This window comes from Gymnodraco acuticeps, unplaced genomic scaffold (assembly GCF_902827175.1).
Source record: "Gymnodraco acuticeps unplaced genomic scaffold, fGymAcu1.1, whole genome shotgun sequence".
NCBI classification, from domain to species: domain Eukaryota; kingdom Metazoa; phylum Chordata; class Actinopteri; order Perciformes; family Bathydraconidae; genus Gymnodraco; species Gymnodraco acuticeps.
Genome location: NW_022990238.1, coordinates 6,494,669 through 6,522,421, shown reverse-complemented (window position 1 = coordinate 6,522,421; position 27,753 = coordinate 6,494,669). Strand labels below are relative to the sequence as shown.

General features: G+C 41.0%; 2 protein-coding genes across 8 annotated transcripts in view; one reads left to right on the top strand and one right to left on the bottom strand.

Annotated features, from left to right (window-relative positions):
- LOC117548400 (excitatory amino acid transporter 2-like) overlaps positions 1-15,659 on the top strand; it is a 35,475-nt gene extending 19,816 nt beyond the window's left edge. Inside the window, exons 6-12 of one of the 2 annotated variants that reach the window (XM_034219675.1) lie at positions 2,846-2,951; positions 3,066-3,192; positions 4,501-4,734; positions 5,493-5,687; positions 12,558-12,692; positions 12,886-13,324; positions 14,065-15,659. In XM_034219675.1, coding sequence (XP_034075566.1) covers positions 2,846-2,951; positions 3,066-3,192; positions 4,501-4,734; positions 5,493-5,687; positions 12,558-12,692; positions 12,886-13,324; positions 14,065-14,247 — 1,419 coding nt within the window. In that variant the 3' untranslated portion in view covers positions 14,248-15,659. The remainder of the gene's footprint in view (positions 1-2,845; positions 2,952-3,065; positions 3,193-4,500; positions 4,735-5,492; positions 5,688-12,557; positions 12,693-12,885; positions 13,325-14,064) is intronic. The other variant, XM_034219676.1, reaches the window with a different exon arrangement.
- Positions 15,660-17,300: 1,641 nt separating this feature from the next.
- Positions 17,301-27,753, bottom strand: part of LOC117548401 (potassium voltage-gated channel subfamily A member 7) — a 28,775-nt gene continuing 18,322 nt past the window's right edge. Inside the window, exons 1-4 of one of the 6 annotated variants that reach the window (XM_034219677.1) lie at positions 25,705-27,446; positions 25,528-25,562; positions 24,542-25,297; positions 17,301-20,517 (exon numbers count right to left, since the gene is read on the bottom strand). In XM_034219677.1, the coding sequence (XP_034075568.1) occupies positions 19,585-20,517; positions 24,542-25,237 (1,629 nt within the window). In that variant the 5' untranslated portion in view covers positions 25,238-25,297; positions 25,528-25,562; positions 25,705-27,446 and the 3' untranslated portion in view covers positions 17,301-19,584. Of the gene's footprint in view, positions 20,518-24,541; positions 25,298-25,527; positions 25,563-25,704; positions 27,447-27,753 lie in introns of those variants that run through there. The other 5 variants (XM_034219679.1, XM_034219678.1, XM_034219680.1 and 2 more) reach the window with 5 other exon arrangements.

The following is a 27,753-nucleotide window of genomic DNA, read 5'->3' as shown; positions in this document are numbered from 1 at the left end:
TAATTAATTAATCGAAATTAATCGCATTTTTAATCACATATAAATATTTGACCTGAGAACAGTGAGAAGCAATTTTTTTCACATGGATTTTAGTATACCATTAAGCGCATTCACACCGCAGTACTTTTCCCACAAAGGTTCATGAGAATTTAGTTCATGAGAACTCTTTGAACCTGGGGGTGGATTAGGCAAATGAAGCCGCTGACGTCACTTCTTCTTCTTCTGCTTTGGGTTTACTGGCAGGCCGCAAACCACTTCACGGCGTATACTACCGCCCAAAGTCCCCGGCCGGAAGTCCCCGGAGTTGGGGACTGGCTTCAGTAGAAGCTGCTGGGACTCCCAGCAGCTTCTACTGAAGCCTTCCGAGTAAATCGCCAGAACGCCGACACCTCCTCATCTCCACCGCTCCCATGTTTTATTTTGTGTTGCCATAAGTTAGTCGCTCTGTGTTTCTGCGCTGGGCTAATGCTAATAATGCTAATGCGAGGATATGGCGACAATGGCGGCTTCACAAAACTTTTTGGGAGTTTTACGCGGCGTGGTTTGCAATCCGCCCAGCCAATCAGACATATAGCTCTTTTCTCACAAGAGAGTCGTACGAAAGTCCCTGAAGGTTCTCATGAACTAATTTTAGTACCGGCTCCTTTTGGTGTGAACGCGATAAAAGAGGCTAACGTCCACGCTAGCTGCTATATGTTTTGCATTGAGGTGATGCTTGATGTGCTGCGGTGATATGCGAATTCCTTTTTGCATAATTTGCACACAACCGTGCTCTTATCGACGCTTCCATCCGTCCGTTTTTTAAAACAACATTTCCCACTGTTGTTCACTGTGGTTTGTTGTTGTCTGAAGTCATGAACGTTAGTTGGTGCTCCAGTATAATCGGTACGCCTGAAACTCATCCAGTGAGAAACGTTCCGCGGTGCAAAAATAAGTGCGATTAAAATGCGTTAATTTTTGTGTAATTAATTAATCTTAATTAACGCGTTAAAGTCCCGGCCCTAATTATTATATTTAGTTTTTTCTGCAGTTGACAAAAACGATCCCACCACAACGTGTAGTAGTTGTTATGAGGCATACCTTCGTGAAAAATGGTGGGAAATTATCATAATTATATATATTATATGCAAAATTCCTATACTTGCTTTGCATTAGTTTCGATTAGAAATACCTGCTTATGTGAACCTGAAAAGGTTGGTCTATAAAAAGTATTGACTGAGCAGTCTCACAAAATAAAAAAAACAACAGAGATGTAAACAACCTGTGATTCTGCCTGTGTCAGGAGTGAATCAGAGCATGATTTGACACAATTAGTGTTGACTTATAACCAAATAGCAATTCATTTGTACATGTTACAGAAGTGTAACCTTTAAAGTGTAAAGATTACCTTTTTACATAATGTCATTACAAGTAAAGCCCCTCAAATTACCATCAGATTTAAGGCAACATTGGAGGTACTTTTCTTTTCATACAAATATATATTTTACTGTAGTTTAAAGGTGGGGTAGGTCATTTTGGAGAAACCAGCTCGAGTGCGCTACAATTTGAAAATACACAGCCGTAAAAAATCTGTCACTTCCTTACAGAGCCCCCCCCTCCAACACACGAACGCGCACATGACGAATGAGGGCACGAGATAAGTTTGTGCACAGATGGAAGGCTGACAGGCAGGTAGGCCATCCAGTCATTTTAGCCGGGCCGGCTTCCACAGATGATTGGTCGTGCTTTTTACAGTTCTACGGCTTCCACAGATGACATTTTCTTATGGATTTTTTATCAAAGCACTTAAGATATTCATTGCTATCGGGATGTTAAGAGCATTCCATGGAATATAACAAAAAGTGTATCTCGAGTCGGTTTCTCAAACTTACCTACCCCACCTTTAAATAAAAAAGCAAGATAACAAAGATATCATGTTTGGCTCACGTCGAGAATATGGCATTTTTTGGGACATTTTGTATATCTAACTGGTAATTCAATAAATGATTTCTACATTATAGAAGGACACACATAAGCATAGCTTGAAGTGCTTTAATGATGAGATTATATAAAAAACAATTGCAAAAAGTGAATTGTCGCATATGATCCATTTAGTTTTGAACACCAGCTAAAAAAAGGTTTACTGTCTGAATACCCAGTTACATTAAAGGTTTGTTGGGTAATGGTGGACAGGACAGGGCTACTGTTCATCCATGCTGATCATTTTAATACGGTAATCCAAGTCTCAATCATGATGCGACTTCTTCTGTCTAAATCTAACCCCCCCCCCCCTCCCCCCTATTCTGTGTGTGGGTCTGAATGATTACAAGTGGTTGTCTGTGTTAGACTGGGTGAGGGTCAGCCCTTCTGCTACTGCTAATCTCTTTGCATCTGTAATGCTACATCTTTATTCACCACTGTAAGGCATCTGCTGGTGGACAGGGAGCACTGCTGAGCACCAGCTTATATACTTCTTCTTCTTCTCCCTGAAGTCATTTCAGTGTTCTCCCTTTTTTCGTTCTTCCTCTCCTTTCTGTCTGCATCTCAGTTTTACTGCATCTTTTGTTTGTACTCATTGGGGATTCATTAAAGTCATAAAAGGCATAATAGCTTTTGCAGGAAGGAATCGTCTTTCCCCTTTTAACCTTCTTTTCTTTCTTTTCTTTGTTGTCTTTATTTGAGGATCTCTTGTTCCCTGTTTTGGCTTTTTCTATAAACACAAATCTGTGTGTGTGTTGTGCCGCTGCCAAACTTTAATTCACTCACAAAATATTGGTTACGAAATCAGGGTTTTGTGAAATTGAGTTTGTGTTGGTTTAATTACATTTGAAACCTCTGATCAATCTGAATGTGGTTCTGCCTCCAGGTTCAAACGGTGCTGAAGAAGGTGCCGGTTATGGTAGAAAACCAAACGGAGCCCATCATTGAGAACAGAAAGAAACTGGAGTACAAATGGGGCATGAACGTCCTCGGTGAGAGGATGGTTGAACTCCTACCAACTTCTTCTTTCAATTGTTTAATTTGACTGATGATTGCTGATTTGCATTGAGAGCTGCTACTAACATGCTGCGTTGTGTCTTCCTCAGGCTTGATCGGCTTCTTCATCACCTTTGGGATCTGCATGGGCAGGATGGGCGAGCGAGGGAGGGTCATGTGCGAATTCTTCAACATCCTCAACGAGATAATCATGACGATGGTCTCCATAATCATGTGGTCAGTATTATCTCCCCCCCTGTGTGTGTTTGTGTGCGCCCTTCTGCAAGCATGCACAACATGTGTCTCTGTTTTCGTTAATGAGGGCCAACGGCTGCGTTGCTTTGACATTCTGGAAATACCACACACAGAGGTCAGTGACAATGATGGATAACGCATACACGAAACATGTTGTTGGAACGAGAAGTGTCAGATATTTAAGTCAGAAGAAAAGAAAAAGGAAGAGAAAAAGGAGAAGGGTGTTAGTGAAGGACATGGACAGATGGACAGCCAGAAAGAAAGAGAAGTCTTCATTGGCACATGCTGTAGTCCATGGTATGCTGGGGAGTAGCAGGAGCCGGGGCCCGGAACAATGTTGTGGGCTCCCAGGGGAGACGGGGTGGAAGATCTCCAAACTGTAATGGATCCACCGTCGGCAGAGGAGCCACTTGGCAGCAGAGCTGAGGGTGGGAGGGGCGGCTGGACGAGGAAGGATGCATGTTAGAGCATGTCTTCTGAGAGCAGTGCTCGCCTTGACGCTTCACAGGACACTCAGATAGAGAGCTTAGTGGCACTCAGCGCCGGGGAGGGAGAGGGGGAGCAGGGTAGGCGGTTGGAAGAGAAACAGCAGGATGCTTGTGTTGCAGCTCTCCTAGGCCATTTACATGTGCAGCTGGACACCAAAGGAATTGTGTCCTTGTTCGTATCACTCACGTAGTATAAACAGATTACTCACAAGCCTATGGAGCTTGCCAAACACAGAGTCCAGTGTATACAAAAACACGTATCATACAAGGAACACATCCATCAAATCTATACACGGCATACTCCCCCAAACAACTGTCACTGAATGCCAGGCTCGGGGTTCAGCACGCAGCTGACCTGGGGGAGAGCAGACCACTGTCGGGATGGGACCTCTATTGACTTAAAGGGGAACTCCGCTTTATTCAAACGTCCCACTGCGCTCTGGAGTCAGGAAGGGGAACAACTGTGTCAAGTGTTTCCAACGTTAAAAGTGTTCCTTTGACAGTGAATAAAGATGCATCAAGTGTTGTCTCTACATGACCAATGGATTTACTTGGGGGGTTAAACTTCGACGGGGTTAAGCTATAAATGCATCCATGTGCCAGGCAACATGTTTGTTTTTTTTTCATATTGAGTCTTCAAAAAGTCATAAAATGGTTAAACTCGTTAAAAAAAAAAGAAAACATAAATATTTTATAAGTAAGGATGCTAAATTAGCAGTCAGCCTTACAAATAATACAACATCAATCATAACAAAACGTCAATCATTTCAGCTCTGGTGTGTTTTCTTCACTTTGTGTTTAGGTACTCTCCTGTCGGCATTGCCTCCCTAATTGCGGGGAAGATTGCGGCCATCGGAGACCTGGAGATGGTTGCCAGGCAGCTGGGCATGTACATGGTGACCGTCATCGTGGGCCTGGTGATCCACGGCGGCTTGATCCTACCTGCTATATTCTTCGCTATCACTAGAAAAAGCCCCATCACTTTCTACTCTGGAATCTTCCAGGCTTGGATCACGGCTCTGGGCACTGCCAGCAGGTAGGACATCCTGCAGCAAGCGTGCGTTTGTCTGTGAGGAAGTTCTCTGTTTGTGCATGTGTTAGCGACATATGTGTCACATATTTCTTTTACAACATCTTTTCCTTGACAGCTGCCGTACTTTTTCTGTGAATGAATGGCCTAGCCTGCAACTCGCTTTCAGCTATTTGGGTTGAATCTGAAACGGCTGAAGGCAAAACGTTGTATTTACACAGACAAACCAGGACAGATACATGTGTATAAGCACAGGTTATCATAGACAAGTCCATGTCAGACAGATTCTGTGTTGTAAATGTCTAAGCCTTCGGATTAGTCCTCACCAGCCAAACTGGCCCCGCTGTATCCTGCCTGGTTCGGCTTGGCTCGGCCTGCCTGGGAGTCTGAACGCTGCTGAACCAACTGTCATTTTGGCACATTACTGAGGCTCTAGTGAATATGGATAATCCTATCAACGTTTTCTGTAATGATATTAGGACCCGAGCCTAGCAGGGACAGGAATCAAATTCCTTTAATTCGCATGTCGCAGGACTGCAACAGTGGCTGGCACCAGCTGTTAGGAGGAGGCTGTCAGCCCACTCATATTTCCACCTTGTGTCTCTACCCTAACTTCACCCCCTCACCTCCCTCCTCACCTCTGCACTTCTGTCACCACCTGTCTACATATTTGATATCCTTAAGCAGACACTCTGCTCCTTTTCTTTGTACATCTGCACCTTTTTTTTTCTAACTTGGCATCTTGTGTGGCCTTCTTCTCTCAGTGCGGGAACGTTACCCGTCACCTTCCGCTGCCTGGAGGAAAATCTGAAGATTGACAAGCGTGTGACTCGTTTTGTGCTGCCCATCGGCGCCACCATTAACATGGACGGCACTGCGCTATATGAGGCTGTGGCAGCCATCTTTATTGCCCAGATGAATGACATCTCTCTGGATACGGGACAGATCATCACTGTCAGGTGAGACACATGTTGGATGTCCTTCACACACATGCCTTATGTTGTTTTCGTTTTGACAAGGAACTTCGTTTTATTTAAACATTCTGTTTATTTAAGTTTTCAGGACAAACATGGATCAGCGTTTCAATTTTAAGTTTCAAAGCGTAATATAAATACCTTTGTACATACTTTCCCCCATTTAGGATATGAATGTAAAAATGAAACCTCCAATGTCAAATTCTAAAGTCTCTATGGGAAACATCAAAGTAAAGCAACAAAAAGCAAAAAAAGATTTCTGGATGACCAAAGATTTTTCAGCCACAGAAATCTTTACATACATTCATGTCAACAGCAGTGCTCTGGTCAGGTAAGGTTAACAATAGGGGTGCACCGAATGGGAAATTCTTGGCCGAAACCGATACCGAAAATAGGAAAGAGTTGGCCGAAAACCGAATGCCGAAAGGCCGAAAATTATTAATAGAAATATATATATATATAATGTATACATTTTTTACCAATGTTGTTCAGCTACCTGATTATGGAAATAGACATGATTATGGCAAAACTTAACTTAAATAATAATCACTATTATGGGTCCATAAAACATTTATTCAGCACTTTTGAATGCATACAGTACATTTATATATGTCATGTATGATATATATTATATCGCAGTCTTAGTGTCGCCAACTCGTTTCTAATATGCAAAGACAACAAATGCGTCTATGATGTATTTTCGATCAGACGAGATCTCTCCCCCGTCTGTGTACGAGGGGGCGGGGCAGTTTACACACACGCAGCTGCTACATGCAGCGGAGCACACTGCGGAGATGGCGGAGAGAACGCGCTCCGAGGTGTGGTTAAACTTTACCCGTCTCGATGTGGAGAATACTTGTTACCATAAGTGCAATAAGAGTTTAGCATGTAAGCACGAGCAATTTGTCTAAACATTTAGCAAAAGTGCACCGCATGCAGACGGAGGAATGTACCGGGTTCGACCGTCTTTCTAGCAGCTCTGTAGCCCCATCCACGAGTAACGTTTCCACGTCAGGTGTTATGTATGCTAGCAGCAACACACGGAGTTAACTACATTATACAAACATGGGTTAATGATTAGAGGAAACTGAGTTATTTAGTTTGTTAAAATCTCAGCTATTCTGTTTACAGTCGGCCGAAAGCCGAAAGGGCCTTTTTAACCATTTTCGGCCGATAATTTTCGGTGGCCGAATATTCGGTGCATCCCTAGTTAACAACAGGATTTTCTTTTCTTTTCAAAACAAACATTATATGTATTACAAGTGAATGTGTATAAAGATACATAATGCATTGGCGTTATCGTACAAGTCCAGTTCGAAGTTTTTATTTATTTTGTTAAGTCGAGTCTAAAGTCATCAAATTTAGGACGTTGAGTCTGATTCGAGTCAAGTCATGTGACTCCAGTCCCCGGCTCTGGATCTTGCTGCTGGTCACTTCGTTTTTCCAGGGGTTGAGGCTCATAAATGTCCTGAACACAGTAAAGTAACATAATATGGGCAGAGGTCCAGGTAGATGCACAGACAGGCCCATATTTCTAGTGAGTAATAAGTGATGATTGAAAGGCAAGGCAAGGCAAGGCAAGGCAAGTTTATTTATATAGCACTTTTCAACACAAGGCAATTCAAAGTGCTTTACAAAAAATGAAAGAGATTAAGAAAATGGCAGTCATTAAAAAGAAAAGCTAATAAAATAAACATTAAAAGAAAAAATACATGGATACAAGTTACAGTGCTGTCAATTAAACATTAAAAGAAAAAAGTACATGGATAAAAGTTACAGTGCAGTCTAAGATATGAATAGTTCAATTAAAAGCAGCGACAAAAAGAAAAGTCTTCAGCCTGGATTTAAAAGTAGTCAGAGTTGCAGCGGACCTGCAGGTTTCTGGGAGTTTGTTCCAGATATTTGGAGCATAATAACTGAACGCTGCTTTACCATGTTTAGTTCTGACTCTGGGGACAGAAAGCTGACCAGTCCCTGAAGACCTGAGAGATCTGGATGGTTCATAATTTAGCAGGAGGTCAGAAATGTATTTTGGGCCTAAACCATTCAGTGCTTTATAAACCAGCAGCAGTATTTTGAAATCTATTCTGTGACACACAGGAAGCCAGTGTAAAGACTTCAGAACAGGAGTGATGTGATCCACTTTCTTAGTGTTAGTGAGGACTCGAGCAGCAGCGTTCTGAATTAGCTGCAGCTTCCTAATAGATTTTTTAGTGAGACCTGTGAAGACACCATTGCAGTAGTCCAGTCTACTGAAGATAAAAGCATGGACAAGTTTTTCCAAATCCTGCTGTGACATTAGTCTTTTAATCCTAGATATATTCTTTAGGTGATAGTAGGCTGATTTAGTAACAGTTTTAATGTGACTGTTGAAACTCAGGTCAGAGTCCATGACTACACCTAGATTTCTGGCTTTATCTGTTGTTTTGAACATTGCACACTGAAGCTCAGCGCTAACTTTTATACGTTCTGCCTTGGCTCCAAAAACCATTACCTCAGTTTTATCTTTGTTTAATTGGAGAAAGTTCTGACACATCCAGTCATTGATTTGTTCAATGCACTTACTCAGTGTTTGAATTGGAGCATAGTCTCCTGGTGAAATTGTTACGTAAATTTGTGTGTCATCTGCATAGCTATGGTAACTTATTTTGTTGTTCTTCATTATCTGAGCCAGTGGTAGCATGTAGATGTTAAAGAGAAGAGGCCCCAAGATGGAGCCTTGAGGAACCCCACATGTCATATTTGTCAACTCAGATGTGTATTTACCTATAGAAACAAAGTTGTTTCTGTCCTTTAAGTAGGATTCAAACCAATTCAGAACTGTTTCCGAAAGTCCCACCCAGTTCTCCAGTCGGTCTAGTAATATGCTGTGGTCAACAGTGTCAAACGCAGCACTGAGATCTAATAATACTAACACTGAAGTTCTGCCACTGTCTGTGTTTAAGTGGATGTCATTAAAGACCTTTACAAGAGCAGTCTCAGTGCTGTGGTTTGGACGAAAGCCTGACTGGAACACATCAAAACAGTCATTTAAATGCAAGAAATTACTCAACTGTTGAAAAACAACTTTTTCAATGATTTTACCTAGAAATGGGAGGTTTGATATGGGCCTGTAATTGTTCATTACTGAAGCATCTAGATTATTCTTTTTTAAGAGCGGTTTAATGACTGCAGTTTTCAGGGCCTGTGGAAAAATACCTGAGTGAAGAGATTTGTTTACTATATGAAGTAGATCTGAGGCCATGCAAGGCAAAACATCTTTGAAAAATCCTGTTGGAATAATATCAAGGCAGCAGGAGGAGGATTTCAGAAGTTGAATAATGTCCTCTAGGTTTTTATCATTAATCTGATGGAATTGTGTCATGATGTCTGAATTGATGTTAAGTGGAGATAGGGACAACACATTTACTGTTCCTGATGCAGAGGCACTGACTGCTTGTCTGATTTTCTGAATTTTGTCAGTGAAAAAGGAGGCAAAATCATTGCACGCCCTGGTGGATAGAAATTCAGAGGCTACTGACACTGGGGGGTTAGTTAGTCTGTCGACGGTAGCAAACAAGGCACGTGCGTTGTTTTTGTTTTTGGTAATGATGTCAGAGAAGAACGATTGTCGTGCGTTTTTCAATTCCAAATTATAGAGGCCAAGTCTCTCTTTATAGATTTCAAAGTGAACCTGGAGATTTGTTTTTCGCCACCTGCGTTCAGCTTTTCGACATTCTCTTTTTTCTGTTTTCACGGTCATGGCCTTTCTCCATGGAGATATTTTCTTGCCAGACACTTCCTTTACCTTAGTTGGAGCAATGGCATCTATAACATTTTTAATTTTTGAATTAAAATGATCTACTAGCTCATTTACTGAGATGTTGGCAGGGGCAAGTGTGGAAGAGAAATTCTGAGTAAACATTTCCCTAGTGTTTTCAGTTAAATATCGCTTTGTGGTTACCTCTTTTTGAACATTTTTGTGAACAGAAATAGAGCTCTCAAAGAAAACACAGGAATGGTCAGAGAGTGCAACATCAGTCACCACAACCTTAGAGATATTCAGACCCTTTGAGATAATTAAGTCCAGAGTGTGCCCCTTATTGTGCGTGGGCTCCGTCACATGCTGAGTCAGTCCATAGCTATCAAGAACACAAAACAGTTCTTTAGCCCCTCTGTCCTGGGGGTTGTCAACATGGATGTTAAAATCACCAACAATGACTAGACGGTCAAAGTCAATACACACTATAGACAGCAGTTCAGTAAAGTCATCAAAAAAGCTTGCACAGTATTTGGGTGGTCTATAGATATTTAGGAACAGAGCTCGAGAGGAGCATTTCAGCCGGAGGGCCACATATTCAAAAGAATCAAAGTTTCCATAAGATGTCTTCCTGCATTGAAGGGCATCATTGAACAGAATAGCAACTCCACCCCCTTTCTTATGCATTCTTTCCTGACTCATAAAACTGAAGTTGGGAGGGGTTGATTCGATAAGAACAGCTGCACTGTTATTTTGTTCAATCCAAGTTTCTGTTAAAAACATAAAATCGAGATTGTGCTCAGTGATAAAATCATTGATTAAAAATGTTTTTCCTGCTAAAGACCTGACATTTAATAAAGCTAGTTTAAGTTTGTTAAACACACTATCAGTCATGTTTTTTGTAACAAGCTGTGGCTGACATGGAATCACTGCTAAATTAGATACACTCACACAAACGTTTGAGCGCTTCCTGTTTCTATGATTCACCGCTCTTAATCTATTACCTATCAACACAGATATCGGCAAAGCTACTGGCAGGCAGGGCCCCGACATGTCCTTGAAAGAGTTGAGAGTGCCATACGCCCTTGAGCCTGGACCCATCACATATCAGTAAGAGTTTGTTGTGTGAAAGGGTTTATCTTTTGCGTCTAAGTAGTTTAGGACAATTTGAAGTTCTGATGGTTAATTCTGTTGATTTTAAAGGGCAACAAGATGTGTAAATCCAAGTTTCATTGCAACATTCCTGTGTAAACAAAATCCCCAACGCATTTTCATATGACTTGCACCAGTTTGAGACATTGTAATTAATCTAACAATATGCAGGGATGGAAGACAGCTTCAAACTAAAGCAGTAAGAAAGTAAGAAATTCCCATTTTTGAGGTTTCAGCAAAACATTTATGTCTGATTGGAACCAGACTTTTTGCGGTGGGGGTCTGTAAATGATGCCTAGCTCTTAGAACAACCAAATTCCAAAATGATTTTATTTTAAGGAATTTTGTTTCATCAGTGGTGGTATATTATAAATCTTCTGTCTCTAAAACGCGATGTTAATTAGCACGGTTTGTCATAAAGCATTAAGATGTAAGGCAGAGCACAAATGAAGATGCAACACACGTCGCAGTTTGGAGCCGAGTCCAAACAGGCCTGCAGTCACATCTGGGGCCAACGTGAACTCATAATTCCTCTAATTGCAAACATGCAGCATTCTTCTTCTTTTCTTTGATTAAAACATGTAAAAAGTGAGGAAACATGAAGACATTTGTTGTTGTTTTTGGTAATCACCCTCTTTCTTATTCAGATCCCGCTTTCATCCAAGCATTGCAGGAACGATGTCATCGAATTAACACATTTGAATACCGGGTTCGAGCTGTATGACCAACATAACCACAAGATTAAACCACACATTACACACTCTGCCAAATCTGAAATTGGACATTTCAGATTGAATTGTTTTCATTTTGACAAAATATGAAACAACTCACATTCTGTATGTAATGGAGAACGTTGAAAAATATCTACTATAATGAAACCTTTTACCTTTTACTAAATCTATTTTACCCTTTAATAATCCTATAGATTATAACTGCGCTGGCATGTGTCTTTTAAAACAATAATACTATAATGAATAAAAGGATTGTGCTTTTCAACCGCTTTTTCTAAGAAGAATATAAGAAGGATATCCTGTAGAATCTCCAAAGTTCTGAACATATGATTGTGGATTCTATTTAAATAAGGTTTTTTAAGCTAACACTTTTTTTCTCACATCAATTTAGTTCCATTTGTGCTTCTTTTAAGTTGTAAATGATCAACACCACAACAACTGGGCTGTGCGGTTATCAGCATAAGATAAATACACAAAACTATGAAACATGAAATGAATTTGCAACACATTATGGATTGCTAGTTTGTTGATTAATACCATAACACATAATGTCAGCAGGGTTTAGGAACTACATAACACTTTTAAATCTTGTTAGCAAAGGATTTGCAATTTGAAATTGTATTATTTTTCCTACCAAAACTGTTGACACCAATTCTTAGGCTTGTGTTTTCAGACAAAAAACATCCACATAAACAAATCATCTGTTGACACAGATGTGTTGGTGACTTTCACTGTCAGTGACTGTGTTCAGAGGACAGCCTCACTAGAGAGCACAGCACATGAATCAGCCTGAGGATTTACAGTAGTCACCTCTCAGATCCCTTCAGGGCTCTGACACATTGGGTTAATTGGAGCAATTGTGTGTATTGGCAGACATTCAACTGACGCATACAGTATTGAGTCAGCAGTGAAGGAAGTTGCTGAAAAGCAATTACAGAATTAATGATTTCCAGCACAAAGTCTGGCATTTTTTATTCAACAGCTTCACCATGGGCAGAACATTTTGTTCTGGTTTGCTTCTGTCGCAATGCCTGCTTTAGAATTTTTTTTACTACACACTAAAAAGGATGATGAGTAACCAATCATTTTCTGTCACGCAGACACAGGACAACTGCACGCATGTTGGTTTCCTGCATTCTCTGGGGTGTGCTCCAGCTCAGCATCTGAATCAAAAAATGTTGGTCAATGTTTAACGACTAAACTACCCATTTTTTTTTTTTTCTTCCTCCCCAGTATGACTGCCACCCTGGCCAGTGTGGGGGCTGCCAGTATTCCCAGTGCTGGGCTGGTTACCATGCTGCTGATCCTGACCGCTGTGGGGCTGCCGACTCAGGATATCAGTCTGCTCATCGCTGTCGACTGGCTGCTGTGAGTCAGGTGTCGGAAATGTTGGGAGTTTATAAGCGTGTGTCAATAACAGGAGAAATGACAGCTCTGCTCCAGTGCTATTTCAGGTTTAGTTAGTAGCATTTGTGAGAGACGTTAAAGGGTTTTGGCTATTCAGCTTATGGTGGCTCTCTGCTTTTCCCCCCGCTGACAATGTTACTGTTCATCTACCCAGTGACAGATTGCGTACCTCCATCAATGTGGTGGGCGATTCGATTGGCGCGGGGATCGTGGACCACTTGTCCAAGGCGGAGCTCGCCGAAATTGACGCAGCAGAAATGCTACTGCTCCATCCAGAGGAGGAGCTCGATTTCATCCCTCCTCCACCGATTCTGACAGAGATTGACCTGATCGACCCTTTCAAACCGCCCGATCTGCCCCCTCGCTCCCCTCGCCCTCCCAAACAAAACAACCACGGCCCCGCTCTGTCCCAGTCCCAGTCCATGAATTACTCACCTTCCCGTTCTGTCCGATCTCCGTCCCCGCGCTCCATCCGCTCTCCCTCTCCGCGCTCCGTCTGCTCCCACTCCCCCCGACCTTTCCGTACTCATTCACCACGCCTTCCCCGCAGGACGGAGGCAGGCTACTGCGCCCTGCCCAGCCATGACAACCAGGTGACTACCAACAAACTGCTACTGTTTTTAATGCTGCAGAGTATATGTTCATCTGTGATTCAATTATAATTAGATTATTTAAATGAGCCTTTACTGGATTTTGGCCTTAGCTGAAGAACATGCATTAAACTCACACAAATCACCACATGTCCTCATATGTACTGTATGTGAGTTATTATTATGTTACACTGTTAATAAGCAGTTCAACACTTAACATCAACACTATAGCGCAAATGATTAAACGAGAAAATCATCTGCAAATTCGGTTGATTATGAAAATAATCAATTGTTTGCAGTCAGACGTATTATTTAAGATGTTTACCTAGATCAATTATAAAATAATGGATGGATGGTTTATAAGTCAAGATAACTTGATAGCCTAATTTGTTCACTCCCATAAACAAATTAAGCTATATCAAGTTTATACTTTGTGCTTATATCTTTAAAAAGGGGTAATCTGGAAGACAGGAAGTTTAACATTTTGATTTCAGGTAGATATTTGTAGATAGTTTGTTCAAATATTAGAGTATTATTGCTTAACATTGGTAACATGATACGTTTTAGCATGGAGCACCAGAGTCAGCGATCTACCAGAGATAAAAGGAAGATGTATTATTCTGTTATCAAATCTGTCCAGACCGTGTTGTATTTCTTTAACATTTAGCACATGTACATGTATACAATTCACTTTTCACTCAGTAGAGTCTACATGATCTCATTGTGTCTCTTTGCCCTCTCAGGTTCCCACAATGCATCGGACCTACAGAGAGAGAGAGAGGGAACGGGATCGCTTGAGGCGAGAGAGTGAAACCGAAGAGGACGAGGAGAGAGAGAGGGTTTTGGGTGAAGTGAGCGACGGCGAGGAGAGCGATGACACTGCTTATGACCGGAGGCACGCCATGCCAACCAGCGACCTGCCATGATTGGATTTTTACTTCCACAAAGCCCCCCCCCATCAATTAGTTTCTGTTTTATGACTGGACAGTAGACTTCTGGCTGGTTACATTGCTACTTCTTAGATGTATTTTGAGTTCTCTGCTCTTCATTAGCAGAACTGTTGGATAAGTTATCAACAAGCTCCCTTTGAGCTTAAAACAGATAGATATTAAAATGTTGAGAAGGCCCATAAAACCAGGTCTGAGACTTTTGCTCTTTAGCAAATTAAATGGAGAGTTCTTTCCCTTTTACTTGTGTCTCCATTCCTGTCTTGATTTGTCATCTCATAACCAAACTTAAAATGCTCCTGTATGTCTGAACTTCCTTAAATGCGCTTGATAGGAGAAACAAATCTGCTCTCGACTAGAAGAGTGTCCCGGTGTTACCAGCCTTTAACGCACATCAGTGAGTTTTTACAGTAGATCATCTTTTACCATCTTTCTCTTCAACTTTTATTTTCCTGGCAGAAGTGGGAATTGTTTAAATCAAAGGAATAGTTTTACATTTTGAGAAAAACACTGTTTTACAGAGGCAAAAAAACTGATGTAAGACTTATTTTTTCCTAATCTCTGTAGCAAAACCCACCTACCAACATCTCTTAAGCTCACTATGTTTCATGCCAAATCTTGTTTGTTTAGTCCCTAAAGAAGGATACGACTGTTACAAACTGGTTTGGCGTCAATGTGTTCCATAGAAGAAATAGATTAGCGCATAATACATTTTGTGGTAGAAATGTAAAAATGTTACACTGGATTAAACAAACCAGACGTGACGTGTTAGTTGGTGAGCTTAATATATGGTAGTAGGCTGATTTTGTCACCCCTGGACAAAGCAAGGCTTTTCTCCTCTATTTTAACTGCTGGCTGTTGTTTCATATTTATCATACAGACACGAGAGAGGAAATGTCTAATTATTTCTTTAAATGACCTTGATAATACCAACTGGTTTCATCTAAAGAGATATACAACCAGCAGACATTCTTTTTATAAATCTTTATAAAAGCATTTTCTTCCTTGGTGCTCTTCTTGCACATCACCTATTACCTTGATGTTAATATTGTATTTTTATTGTTGTGGTCTGGTCTCTGAAATGACGAGTAATAGGCAAGATGCTGTTTGGATTTTGTTGTTATTTGAATTTACTAGTTTTAATCTTGTTTCATTATTCTTAATTGCTGTAAAATAACGTCATCAGTCTCTTCCTCCCCACTGAGCATCTCATTTTCATTTTAAGTTTTGCCTCCCATCATCCTTGAGTCTTAACTCAGATTCACAGGTCCAGCTTGTGTGTATATTGTAGGTAATAAAATCCTAGAGATTTATTTAAAATTACTACAATTCCTTTGTGTTTTTCTCTTCTGCTTAAGTAACTTTGTTCAATCTGCGGAGGGATTTATATTCGAAAGGGGACACACGTCAGTGTTTGGTGACTAAGACGCAGGAACAATCCTGCTGACAATATATTATTGGATGGGAAAGTTGGAACAGACACACATGCACACATTTCCCACGAAGCTGCGCTTACAGTACATGTTAATGAGACAAAGACACACAGAGATACCAACACACTTAATCCTCTCAAAGAAGAGTTAGAGATGGGCGAGGCAGAGTGAGGGATGGGAGAGGAATCGGAGGGCGGCAGATGGCCAGAAAGACGTCAATCCTTTTCATTCTTCCAAGACAGCATAAGGGCACTGTGAGTAATTGCAAACAGGACTGACGTTAGCTTCGGGTCCCCGCACGTCAGAGAGGAGAGCCAAGTTAGGTGGAGGCAGAGGTGAAGTGCTGCAGGTCAGCAGAGATCCGTAAATACGACAATGTGTGGAGGTTTGTCTGAACATTCCTGAAATTCAAATTTGAGATGATGTTCAGATGGATCAATGGAGCGCAGCACTAATCTGACCTATAGCATGAGAGAGAGCTCCAACACATGACGGGAGGAGATCGCACCATCTGAGGCAGCAGGGGTCAGCAATTTAATCACTGCAGGCAGCCATCAGCATCGACACGAGAGTGTGCATGTCCAAGTGTATGTTTGTGCCGGTTTGGGTTTATAAGGAGCCTCATCTGCTCCAACCCGAGGCCTGTTGTCTCTATTTTAGCAGAACGCAAACATATTCCTGAGAAATGTGTTATTTGTATTGCCAACAATGAACGTTTTTGACCAAAACTGTTAATGATTATGTTTCAGCGCTACTAACAATGTCCTTTATAGCTTAATCTGACAATTGTTTCCTCAATAATCATTTGACCTATTACATATATGAAAATAATGAAAAAGATCATTTCAAGCAATATTAATCAGAAAAAGTCAGTACATCCTCAGAACTGAGAAGATGACCATAAGATTTGTAGCATTTCTGCTTAGAAAATTGCCTATGGCTTAAGTGAATTATGGTATTAACATGTTTGTTTTAGAATGTAAGTGGAAAACCTACATTTTAATTACATTACGGAGCATAATGTTTTACACATGAAGGTAGAGTTTTTTTTTTAAAGTATTAAACATATGACGTCAAATACCTGATGTAATCGCATGAGTTTCATTTGCAACTAATTTGATTTTATAAGTCTATAATAACTTAATCAAATTAATCTTTGTATAACATGGAATGAAAACAACATAATGTGATAGATATGTCATAAAAAAACAATCATTTCAAGAAGAAAAATTTCACATTTGGTTACTTTGAAGTCTTTCATGTTACATGACTTAATTAAATCCAGTGGCAGCAGCAGTGACACAGATGTCCTGGTTTTAAAACACAGTCTGACATCTAGAGGCAGGATCACTCATGACACGAACCGTAGTGCAATATACATATGACCTATAGACGATCTGTACTATTCAATATCTTTTCTGTTTTACTGACAGGAACTGAGATGTAAAGCATCCAGCATGTCTTCCCTCTGATACTACTTTTACATGCCTCATCTCACGCTGATTGAACATGTGTTTACATTTGAGCACACATCATCACATTCTCCCCGAGTCACTGCACAAAGTCATGTGGAAGGAATTCAGAAATTCATGACATGGGTGAATCACATGTGGTCTTTATTAAATAAAGTGAGACATCCTATATATACATATCCTCAGCCACATCGGTCCTCAAAATATATGCAGGTCAAGCCACATTCACACTGTAAAAATCACTCACTTATAAAACATGTTATATAACCACACCGCTTTTTAAGGTAAAACTCTATACAACATGATTTAGAAAAAAACATGTATCTCCTTACATCGTTTAGTTTTTTGGCTGCAATTGCAATTCTTTAGTTAAAGGTCACAAACACACAGAATTCACAAAGAAAAGTATCAAAAACTTCCAAAATGTCTCATGGTTTATCCACATTATCATTCATCCATAAGCTTTATTGTAGAACACCATTTCGTATTGTCATGCCTTCCACCACGGTTCGCAGCAAAGTATGCCTACAAATAAATAAAGATTGAGATACAGATGGACAACATAAAGGAGGATTACTACAAATAACTGGTCTGAACTGGTCTCTTTTTTCACTCAGAGGCACAAACATCATAGATTTGATTTTATAACAAGTAGTAAGCCAGTTATATTGTGATAATGCAAGCTCTGCTCTGTATTTGGAGCTCTCTTGGGAGTCTGAGCAGCAAATATGAACTCTGATGGAACAACTAACCCCTTGCTAATTCACAGATAAATAAATACTTTTTCTAAATCAAAAATATTAAAACTTAACACATAAGGAAGAGATAGGTGTGGTGTAGCGAGTTGGCAGAAGTGTATTTAAATAACCAAGAGGTGTCAGGGGTGTTATAAAGGCTGCATTCAACATCTGCTTGAATGTGATTTGCTGTTAAAAGTCAGCTGATGAATCAATACATGATTGGAATCAGCTGAATGAAACTACCAACAGCCAATTTCTAAATGTACAGATGGAGAATTTTTGATATTATTAATGACTTTCAATAACCTGTATACATTGCATAGTATAAGACAGAGAGTTAACTGGCAATGAAGTCATTAATGTAAAGCCCAAGCTGTGAAGCCGGTGAGTACTATCGCCTCAGACCATCAGAGTATAGTGTTGCTCAGAAGTCAGAAGTGTCAGCTGACCTGATATCAGTTTTCCAACCATCTCTTGAGGCTGTATGTATTACACGGCTGTATAGAACATACAAACTGGATTCATTCCAACTACATGAACTCTGTCACCACCACCTCCATGATGATCGATTTCTTTGTTGTCAACATCAGCACAAGATTATTGCGTCACATTTCTACCATAACTCTGACCATTACAGGTCATAAGCAACTGTAACCCTTACTGCACATTAATCTATTAAAGAGTATGTGCACAGCAGCAGTTCAGGGCATTGCAGTTTACGGCATCAGACTAATGTGCGGTTAATGGATTTCCTACATGGCACACTTTTTATTGTCCACAACAGTAATAGTGACATCAATAAACAGGGATTGTATAACATATATGTTATACTGCAACATGATAATAAGTGTTGTATGTCTCTGCAACATGTTTCTCTAAATTATATTTCCTGCCTAAAACGAGCAAGAATGCAGAGAATGTCATAAAATCTTTTGTTTAGTTGATCAGTGGGTAATGTAAGAGAATATTTTAATCTGATCTGTTTATAGAGTTTCCTATAGTTTCTTAGATTCTGTGATACTGCAAACATGTGTTTGACTTATCAGTCAAAGACTCCTCTGTAAGTTGAGGTCACAGGTCAAACGCTTCTCCTATATCCGTGGGGGAGGGTTGAGGCTTGTCTGCATCTCTTTGAGACAAGTAGACTATTGTCTCCCATCTGCTATTGATTAGGTAAACGCGGGCTTCTGTTAGCCCGCCTCTCCTCATGTTGAGGCGTGTTGGGTCTATTCTGGGGCAGAGATCATGATGGTGGAGCACGGGACAGTGTGAAACTAAGTGATCTCCCCGGCCGTATTAATGTACTGTGATCAATAAAACTCTCAGTGCTTTGGCACTGACGGTTCCAGACTCCTTCATTCTACCTCAACATTGCAACAACAGAAGTTTATCTTCACAGGTAAAATAGTTATCTAAAGAGTCTTGACATTGTCTTTAAAGGTACATTTTGCCAAACAACCTCTAGGGTTTTAAGACGATTAACTCATATTTATTAAGAAAAACAGATGCCTAGTGTATATCAATCAATCATATAATCACACAGAAGCCTCAAATGTAACAAATTCAGCTTATATCAGTACAAATCCTTGTGTACATGTTTCTTTCACTCAGAAGTATACTTCTTGATACTCTCCTTTTCTGAATTTGAAGCAGTTTGAAGTGTTTTCTCGATCAAACCTGAGTGACCAGAGGTTCTTTGAGGTAGAAGTTAAACCCTCTGCGTTCACCAGCTTCCTGTCCGTCACAGAGTCCTGCCAGGAGAGTCCCATTGAGCGGGGGGCAGATAGCCCTGGTGTCCTGTCCGTACAATGGGGCATAATCTCCCTTGTGTTCTTTCTCCTCTTCCAATCCTTCCTCATCTTCTCCCTCTTCACCGTCCTCTCCCTCCCAGACGGACGTAGGGACATGGTTGTACTCTGTCGTGTCCTCACACTCATTCCCACGGTGGTAGAAATAGCTGAAGTTCGACACGATGACCGGGACTGGCAAAGATATAGTGAGCACGCCGGCGATGGCACACATGGAGCCCACCAGCTTACCGCCCACCGTCTCCGGGTACATGTCCCCATAGCCGACCGTTGTCATGGATACAACAGCCCACCAGAACGCCTCAGGGATGCTGGTGAACGATGTGTTAGGACTGTCGACCTCTGCAAAGTAGACAGCACTAGAAAAGAGTATGACTCCGATGAAGAGGAAGAAGATGAGCAGGGCGAGCTCTCTGAGGCTGGCCTTCAGCGTCTGACCCAAGATCTGGAGGCCCTTTGAGTGACGAGAGAGTTTGAAGATCCTGAAGACCCTCACCAGCCTGATGACTCTGATTAGGGCAAGGGACACGGATGGTTGCTCGGTTTTGTCCCTGGCCAGCTCCGTACCCAGGGTGACGAAATAGGGAATGATGGCGAAGAAGTCGATGGTGTTCATGACGTCCTTGAAGAAGTGCACCTTGCTCGGAGCACAGAGCAAGCGCACAACTAGTTCAAAAGAAAACCAGATGATGCAGATCGTCTCTACGATGAAGAAGGGGTCCTGGAAGGGCGTGAAGCCAGGTGGGACCAAGATGGTTTCGTTCGCTATGGTTGGGTGAGCTATGGTGGTGAATTTCTGTAAAACAAAGCATGAAGGAAAAATGGGTACCGTTGCACTTAAATATTAAAGAAGACAAAGTAGATGCCACATATATTTTAAAATCTGCCGTTTATCAGACATAATACTAGAATAAAGGGTCGAGGAAAGTCTATAATAAATATCTCTATGGAGACAAAGTTTACAAGAGAGTAAACAAGGGTAGAGGTTAGGGGAGAAGAAGCGATTATTCTGAAAGTGTGTCCTCAGCAGTTTCCTAGTATGACAGCTGTCATCAGGATCTGATCAGTGAGATCTGTGATACTGTGCTAACATTTCACTCCTCTCCATTTTCACTCCCCTGGCTTTATTTTTCCCCACTGACTTTTATATAAATCAGTTTCTCTATTAATAAACACTCACAAAACACATCAAGTTCATATGACGCTGGGTTGTGTGTCAACCTAGACATTGGCATGGCCGAGGCATCTGACACTTTCATTTAACCCGGCTGCTTGTTTTTTTCTGGGAATGAGTTAAGGGTTTAAAAATGCTGGGCCTTCATGTCTTTTAACAAGTTAGATAGAGTTACTCTAAGCTTTTGGCGGCCTGGAAGCACATTTTCTCCCCAACACTATATGTATTTATATGTTTATGTTTTTTTTTTATGTCTGTCACCCTCATGTTCTCATGTGTCCTAACTTTGCAATATAAACGTTAACCCTTACACTTCAGATGAATTTAAACATTTTTCATTTAAAAGGGTCACTTCTCACTTATTATTATTCTAATCTAGCCTACGAGGTAGATCTTTTTTTATTTGTAAAGCTATAAGATATTCACCTCTGAAATTCCTGCAAAAATACACCCAGTATCCTCTCTATAAGAATCCCCTCTCAAATCTAATGCAATCTAGCCCAAGATATCTGCAACAAAGTCCACCTTTATGTAGGTAATAATGTTTTATTATGATTGACACAACTATATGTTTATTATTGAGATTTTATTTGTAAGTGGTGTTAAACTGGACTGCACAGGTATTTCTAGTTTTGCCCACCACATTAACAAACATGAGGGGGAAAGAATAACAGAAAAACCACCACCACTAAACATATCTGTTGTTTTCAATTACATTACATTGTATAAATGTACCTAATAGAGTGTCTACGGAGTGTTAGCAATATGGAAAATTGTAAATGGACTGTATTTATGTAGCGCTTTTCTACTGCTGATTATGACGTCAATAGTGGTCTCCCTGTTGGTCAGTCCTCCACTTTGGTCCAAAATGCAATAACACAACAACTTTTTGTTGGGCTAATTTGTGAATACTTTCATGGTCCCTTGGCCCTAATGACTCTGACGATCCTCAGACTTTTCCTCTAGTTCCTCTGGCCTTTAGCTCAAAGCACCAAAGTACAAAGTACAAGTAACAGACAGCTAGCTTGGATTTTTGCAAAAACAGTCTATTTTACAAAGATCAGCAATAAAAGTCACATGCAGTTACAGAAAGTAACTGCATCTACAGAAAGTTGCTCGTAACTAAAGCGCGTTTATACTGACATACTAGGATAATTCATCCAATATGAGTTTCTCTCATTGTTTTCAGGTGGCCAGGATTTTGGCACATGGATAATTGCAATCAGATGCAAAAAAAAGTTTTGCCTTCAGCTGCAATTGTTGCTATCAGCCTCCACAATCCATTCTTTGTTAATGTCTTAGTCAGTATGTTTTTAATACGTTGGTCAACACAGATTATTTCTTATTGACCGTTATTCTGTGATGATGGTGTCAAAATTGATCTGAAGGATATTTAGGGTTAGGGATAACACTAGGTCAGTGCAGAACATATCCTGCCAATGTCTATTATTGTTTCCAACTTGAAGCTATTTCTACTACGGCGAGAAGTAATGTGAGGACACGTCCAAGTTCAGCCATTCCCTCCTGTTGCTCGCTAAAGGCCCTGTCACACTGTCCCGAAATTGACACCCGATGGACACACGAATATGGAATTGTAAATTTCGCACGATGATGGCCCCGAACCACACACGAAGGCAACATTTACATTACATTTAAGACATACAACTGCAATGAAAGTACCAAAAACAATTATGTTACAGTACTATGATACTGTACTGATATCTTCAGACTTTGTTCTTTACTTTATCCGTCGTTATATGTAGAAAATATTACGTTTTCTCCGTAATGTTGTTTCCATAACAACAACAACTTCCTGTCAACTGTCCTTCAAAATAATATATTATATCCTTTTTAGTTTCACAGAACACAAATTGGGTTATTTACATAATATATTTACATGATTTTGTTGTGCAATAAAACAACCCGATGGACACACGATAAAGGAAATGTTCAAATTCGGCTGTGATCGTAGCAACATCGGGCCATTCGTGAGGGCATCTTAAGCCATCGTATGACCGCCGGTGGAGTTTCTCAGGCTCCGGCAGCAACTTCGTGAGCGGTGGCAAAATCTTTGGCATGCCAAAAAATTGCCGAAGGACCTTGCGAAGGTTCATTTTCGTGTTGAATTCGTGTGTCAATTGTGCCCTTCGTAAGGGCATCGTGAGGGCATCGTGTTATCATCGGTGCCATCGGGCATTCGCCCCGATCAGAGTGAGGGCGAATGCCCGATGGCACCGATGATAACACGAAGATGACACGATTTGACTAGATGTCCTCACGAGTGCCTTACGAAGTTGCCGCTCACTAAGTTGCTGCCGGAGCCTGAGAAACTCCACCGGCGGTCATACGATGGCTTAAGATGCCCTCACGAATGGCCCGATGTTGCTACGATCACAGCCGAATTTGAACATTTCCTTTATCGTGTGTCCATCGGGTGTCAATTTCGGGACAGTGTGACAGGGCCTTTAGGGAAAGACGGTGGAGGATGTGAGTGAGCTTGAGGAGATTATGCAGCCCTTTGATTTAAGATGAGACCATTATCATTCATTCATTTAAAAGACATAAAACTGGTCAATAGAATAATTTAATTGATTAAGTTTTCAACACTATCTTGTGAGTGAGTGATAACGTGAGGACAGCTGTGCATGCAGGTTGTGTTTAGTTTGCGTAGCGTTCCAAAGGCGCCAAATGCTCTGATCACATGAACATATCTATCTATGTATAGCAGTGTTGCTGGTGATTGGGAACGTAAATCCAACCAGCGCCACTGTGGTGTCACTTCTGCTCCCCGGACCTCTAGAATTTGCCTCGTCTCCAGGCTACTGGAGCGTTTGCAATGCTAATTTCCTTTTGTTGCAGTCCTCAGAAAAGTTAATCTGCGACTGTGTCTTTTCCATGCTGATTTCAGTTAATGAGTCATAGGGTTTATTAATACAGACTTTAGTTTATGTGTTGATGTGCTCTAAGGGTTGTCCTTTACTCTATATATAGGCCTTTAGATCTCTTAGGGGTAACGTGAGACCAGCCCGTCTCCTTTCCTTCAGTTCACACTTAACCCTTTCCAATTTCTCTCTATCCCTCTTCTTAGTACTTTAGTATCAACTCCACCTAAATGTGCTGTTGGGTCTGGCAGTTGTCCGTGAGAGGCTGACAAGGCATATCATCGCCACAACCTAAAACCACATCGATCATGCTCTGTCTGCCAATATTCTTTCCTTACTCTTGTTTTTCTACTAGCAGTAAAACAACCTGTCTCTTCCACTTAATTCCTTCCCCTCCATCTGAGAGGATCACATTTAACGAGAAGTCCAAAATAATCCCATGTAAACATCTGCCTCGTCTTTTCTACTCTATTTGCTGCCTTTGCCGTCTCTTTCCCTGATCTTGATTCTTAGCGTTGATATTTCTAATAATCCTCCAGTTCTACTCTCCTTGTGTTGAGAGGAGATAAAGACCTTGCACTGTGAGAGCTGGTTGGTGTTTTGTATGGGACAACTGTCAGCACATGTTGTCCCTCTATGATCACCTCATCACTCCATTACAATGTTAACCTCTGTTCTCTTCGCACCCTGTCAGTAAACCTGCTTTTGCCATACATAACCCCAATCCTATCTATTTCACTCATATGTGTCAGCACCATCCTCACCTCCCTCTTTTCCTTCTCGTTCCTGAACTCAGGCAGTGTCTCCAGGCAGAAGATGAGAATAGAGATCACAATGACCATGACGCTGATGATGGCGATGATGCGAGCTCCGCTGGAGGACTCTGGATACTCAAACAGCATCCAGAGGCGACGCTGCAAGTCATTGGCGGGTAAGGGCCTCTCCTCCTCCTTGGGGAACCCTTCATCTGCTTTGTAGCGTTCGATGATATCCTCTCCGAGCTCATAGAAGCGCAGCTCCTCCAGGAACATGTCCAGTGGGACGTTGGCGGGCCTCCGCAGTCTCCCGCCTGATTGGTAAAAGTACAGGATGGCATCAAAGCAGACGCGGCTCCTGTCCAGGAAGATTTCGTTCCGCAAGGGGTCAAAGTAGCGGACGCGACGTCCAGCGTCACCAAGCATGGAGTCTGGGAACTGGGCGAGGGTGCGGAGCTGCGTCTCATAACGCATCCCTGACACGTTGATGGCTAGGCGTTCCGTCAGAGCCCAGCCGGTCCTCGACTGGCGTTTCTCCTTCTTGGCCACTCTGCTCGGCTCCTTCTCACTGATTTCCTTCTCTAGCTTGTTGTTCTTGTCTTTGGTCCATTTTTCTTCGTCACCAACCTCCTCAGCTTTCTGATTTTCATTTGTCTGCCCTCCTCCTTCTTCTCTTTCACCTCCTCCTTTGTCTTGATTATCCATCCTTTAGGCTTTTTTTCCTCTTGGTTCTGTTTCTTTTCTTACTTTTCTTGTTTCTTCACTCTGGGGAACAACACTTAAAGGTTAACTTGACAATGCAGAAACAAGAGAACAGAGAAGCATGAGTAGATCAATCAAAACTTTAGTTTAGTAATATGAAATAAACTGTGACTTAGTTGTTAAGTTGTGACATACATTACACCTCCAAGTGATAAACCCCAACAATAATGCATCATTCGTTTTTTATACAATATCTTGGAACTGATAACAAGATATTTATAGCAAAATCTCACCTCAGTTTTCTTTGTAAATTCAGCTGAGAAATGTTCTGGATATCAGAAAAGACAGTAGTTTTTGTTTTGTTATTTATATCACATAACAGTACTTGTTTTTTAGAAGTTACCTTAAATAGTGTTACAAAGCAGGGTTTGAGTTTTGTCATAAATTAATAGATTATGCATTTCATTTACCTTTTTTAATTATAAACTGTATTGTAAACAACACCATGCGGACCCTCCATGCAAAACGCTCCATACATGCAGTCAGCTTCATGCTCATCACCATGTCCAGTTCATCCAGTAGAAACCTCCTCTGGTCCGTCTGCCTGTCAGGGCTGATGATTCAAACTAATCACACCTCCAGAGAGCGACCATAACCCAGCTGCTGTACCTCCACCTCGGGGTGCCTTTAGGGCTCACCCTTTGCTCCTTCTGAGACAGTTTGTGTATCAATTCCCTCATGATGATGTCCAGACAACCCCTCCTCCTCCTCATCCGCCATGTCGTCCCTCCTTCGTGTGTCATGTTTAGGAGAGGAGGGGAGGTGGCAGAGGAGCATTGTGGCTCCTTCAGGGGCTGCTGCTTTGGCGTTAATCTGCAGCTCGGGTGAAGTTAGTTAAGCTTGTTTGTATGTCACTCGCGGTCTTCACTTGTGCTCTCTCACGCTCTGTGGGCCTGTAGGGAATGCTTTCGGGCCGAAATTCGATCCTCGACCTCTCCTACTCCAAGAGCACCCCTGCCCCCCTCAGCCTTTACTTTGCCCCCAACAACCTTTCCTGGTCGAAAATGCCAACCTGCTAACCCTCACTCTTTCTTAAACACACTGTAAATGTTTGCACACTCACGTAGCAGTGAGTATTTTGATGACGAAAAAAGAAAAATGTCGGTAATCTAAAACTTAAAGTGTTGTTGATGGTGATTTACACTCTGAATGTGCCATCATATATGTAGTATTTTTCTTTAGTTTCAATCATCTTAAACTGCTGTCAACATGTATTTTAAATTATGTTTGTCTACTGTGGCTTACGTAAAAGTGTCCACAAATTTAAAACATGTCAAATTGAAACCTGACCTGCCAGTCTAGCCTTCATTTGATATTAAATATAAATCTGGATGTGGTTATTTTAAACTCACCATGAAGACCACACTCAAGCATTTATGTGTGGCAATGTGTCTGTCTGTGTGCAGTAAAACTACAATTCCCATTACAGGAAGAGCTTTAAATGTTGCCTTTAATTGCATGAGTACCTGACTACTGCAAAAAAACTCAAACAAATTTGATACAAAGCTTCACTTCTCATTAGAGGTAGCTTTATCACTTCAGTGATACCCTTGCCTTTTCTTTATATAGTTTCATCATCAGGTTAAAATTAAAGTTGTTCCAATGCTTTTAACTTTATGCCCAAATATCTGAAAAACGGATCACGTTTTCAGCCTCAACTCAACTGTACTTTGTGTTTAGTGCTTATCAGCAAATGTTAGCATGCTAACAAGGTCAACTAAGACTTGACAAAAAACCTGAAGTTAACTAAGATAGTAAACATGTTCGTATTACTGTGAGTATGTTAGCATGCTGATGATTAGCGTTTAGCTCAACTGTAGAGCTGCTAGCATGGCAGTAGACTCTCACTGGTCTTGTTATTGTATTAGTGCACTGCATTCATTGTAGTAAGTTGCTTTACTGTATTTAAAATACTTTTCTTACCTATTTTGAAAATGGTCTATATGTTTCAGTATAGGTGTTGTTATCATCAGCATTTTAATGTGCGTTTTGTTGTTGGTCTGCTTTCGTTAGAGCGTAGTCGGGGCTCATCAGGCATGTTTCAGTGAGTTGTGTGATGTCCAATACTACCAACAGCACCTGAAGGCAGCAGAGCAGACCTCGTGATTTGTAGGAACTTTGAACCTCAACTACAAACTGAGGTTATAAACGAGAAGGGTCGAGCTGAATATTACTGCCAAAAGTCACGTGACTTTTGGCGGAATATTACTGCCAAAAGTCACGTGACTTTTGGCAGTAATATTCCGCCGTGAGAAGAAAACGTTTTGTAGTTGTAAAAACAAGTTTTGTACTTGTAAAAAAAAGTGTTGTAGTTGTAAAAAAAAGTTGTGTACTTGTAAAACCTATGCTGAATTTGTCTCTGAAACATGATTTATTAGAAAGAAAAATGTTATGTGTTTGTTTGATCGATACGTTTTTTCTTTGCAAAACTAAATGCATTAGTTTGTAGATGGTGTTTT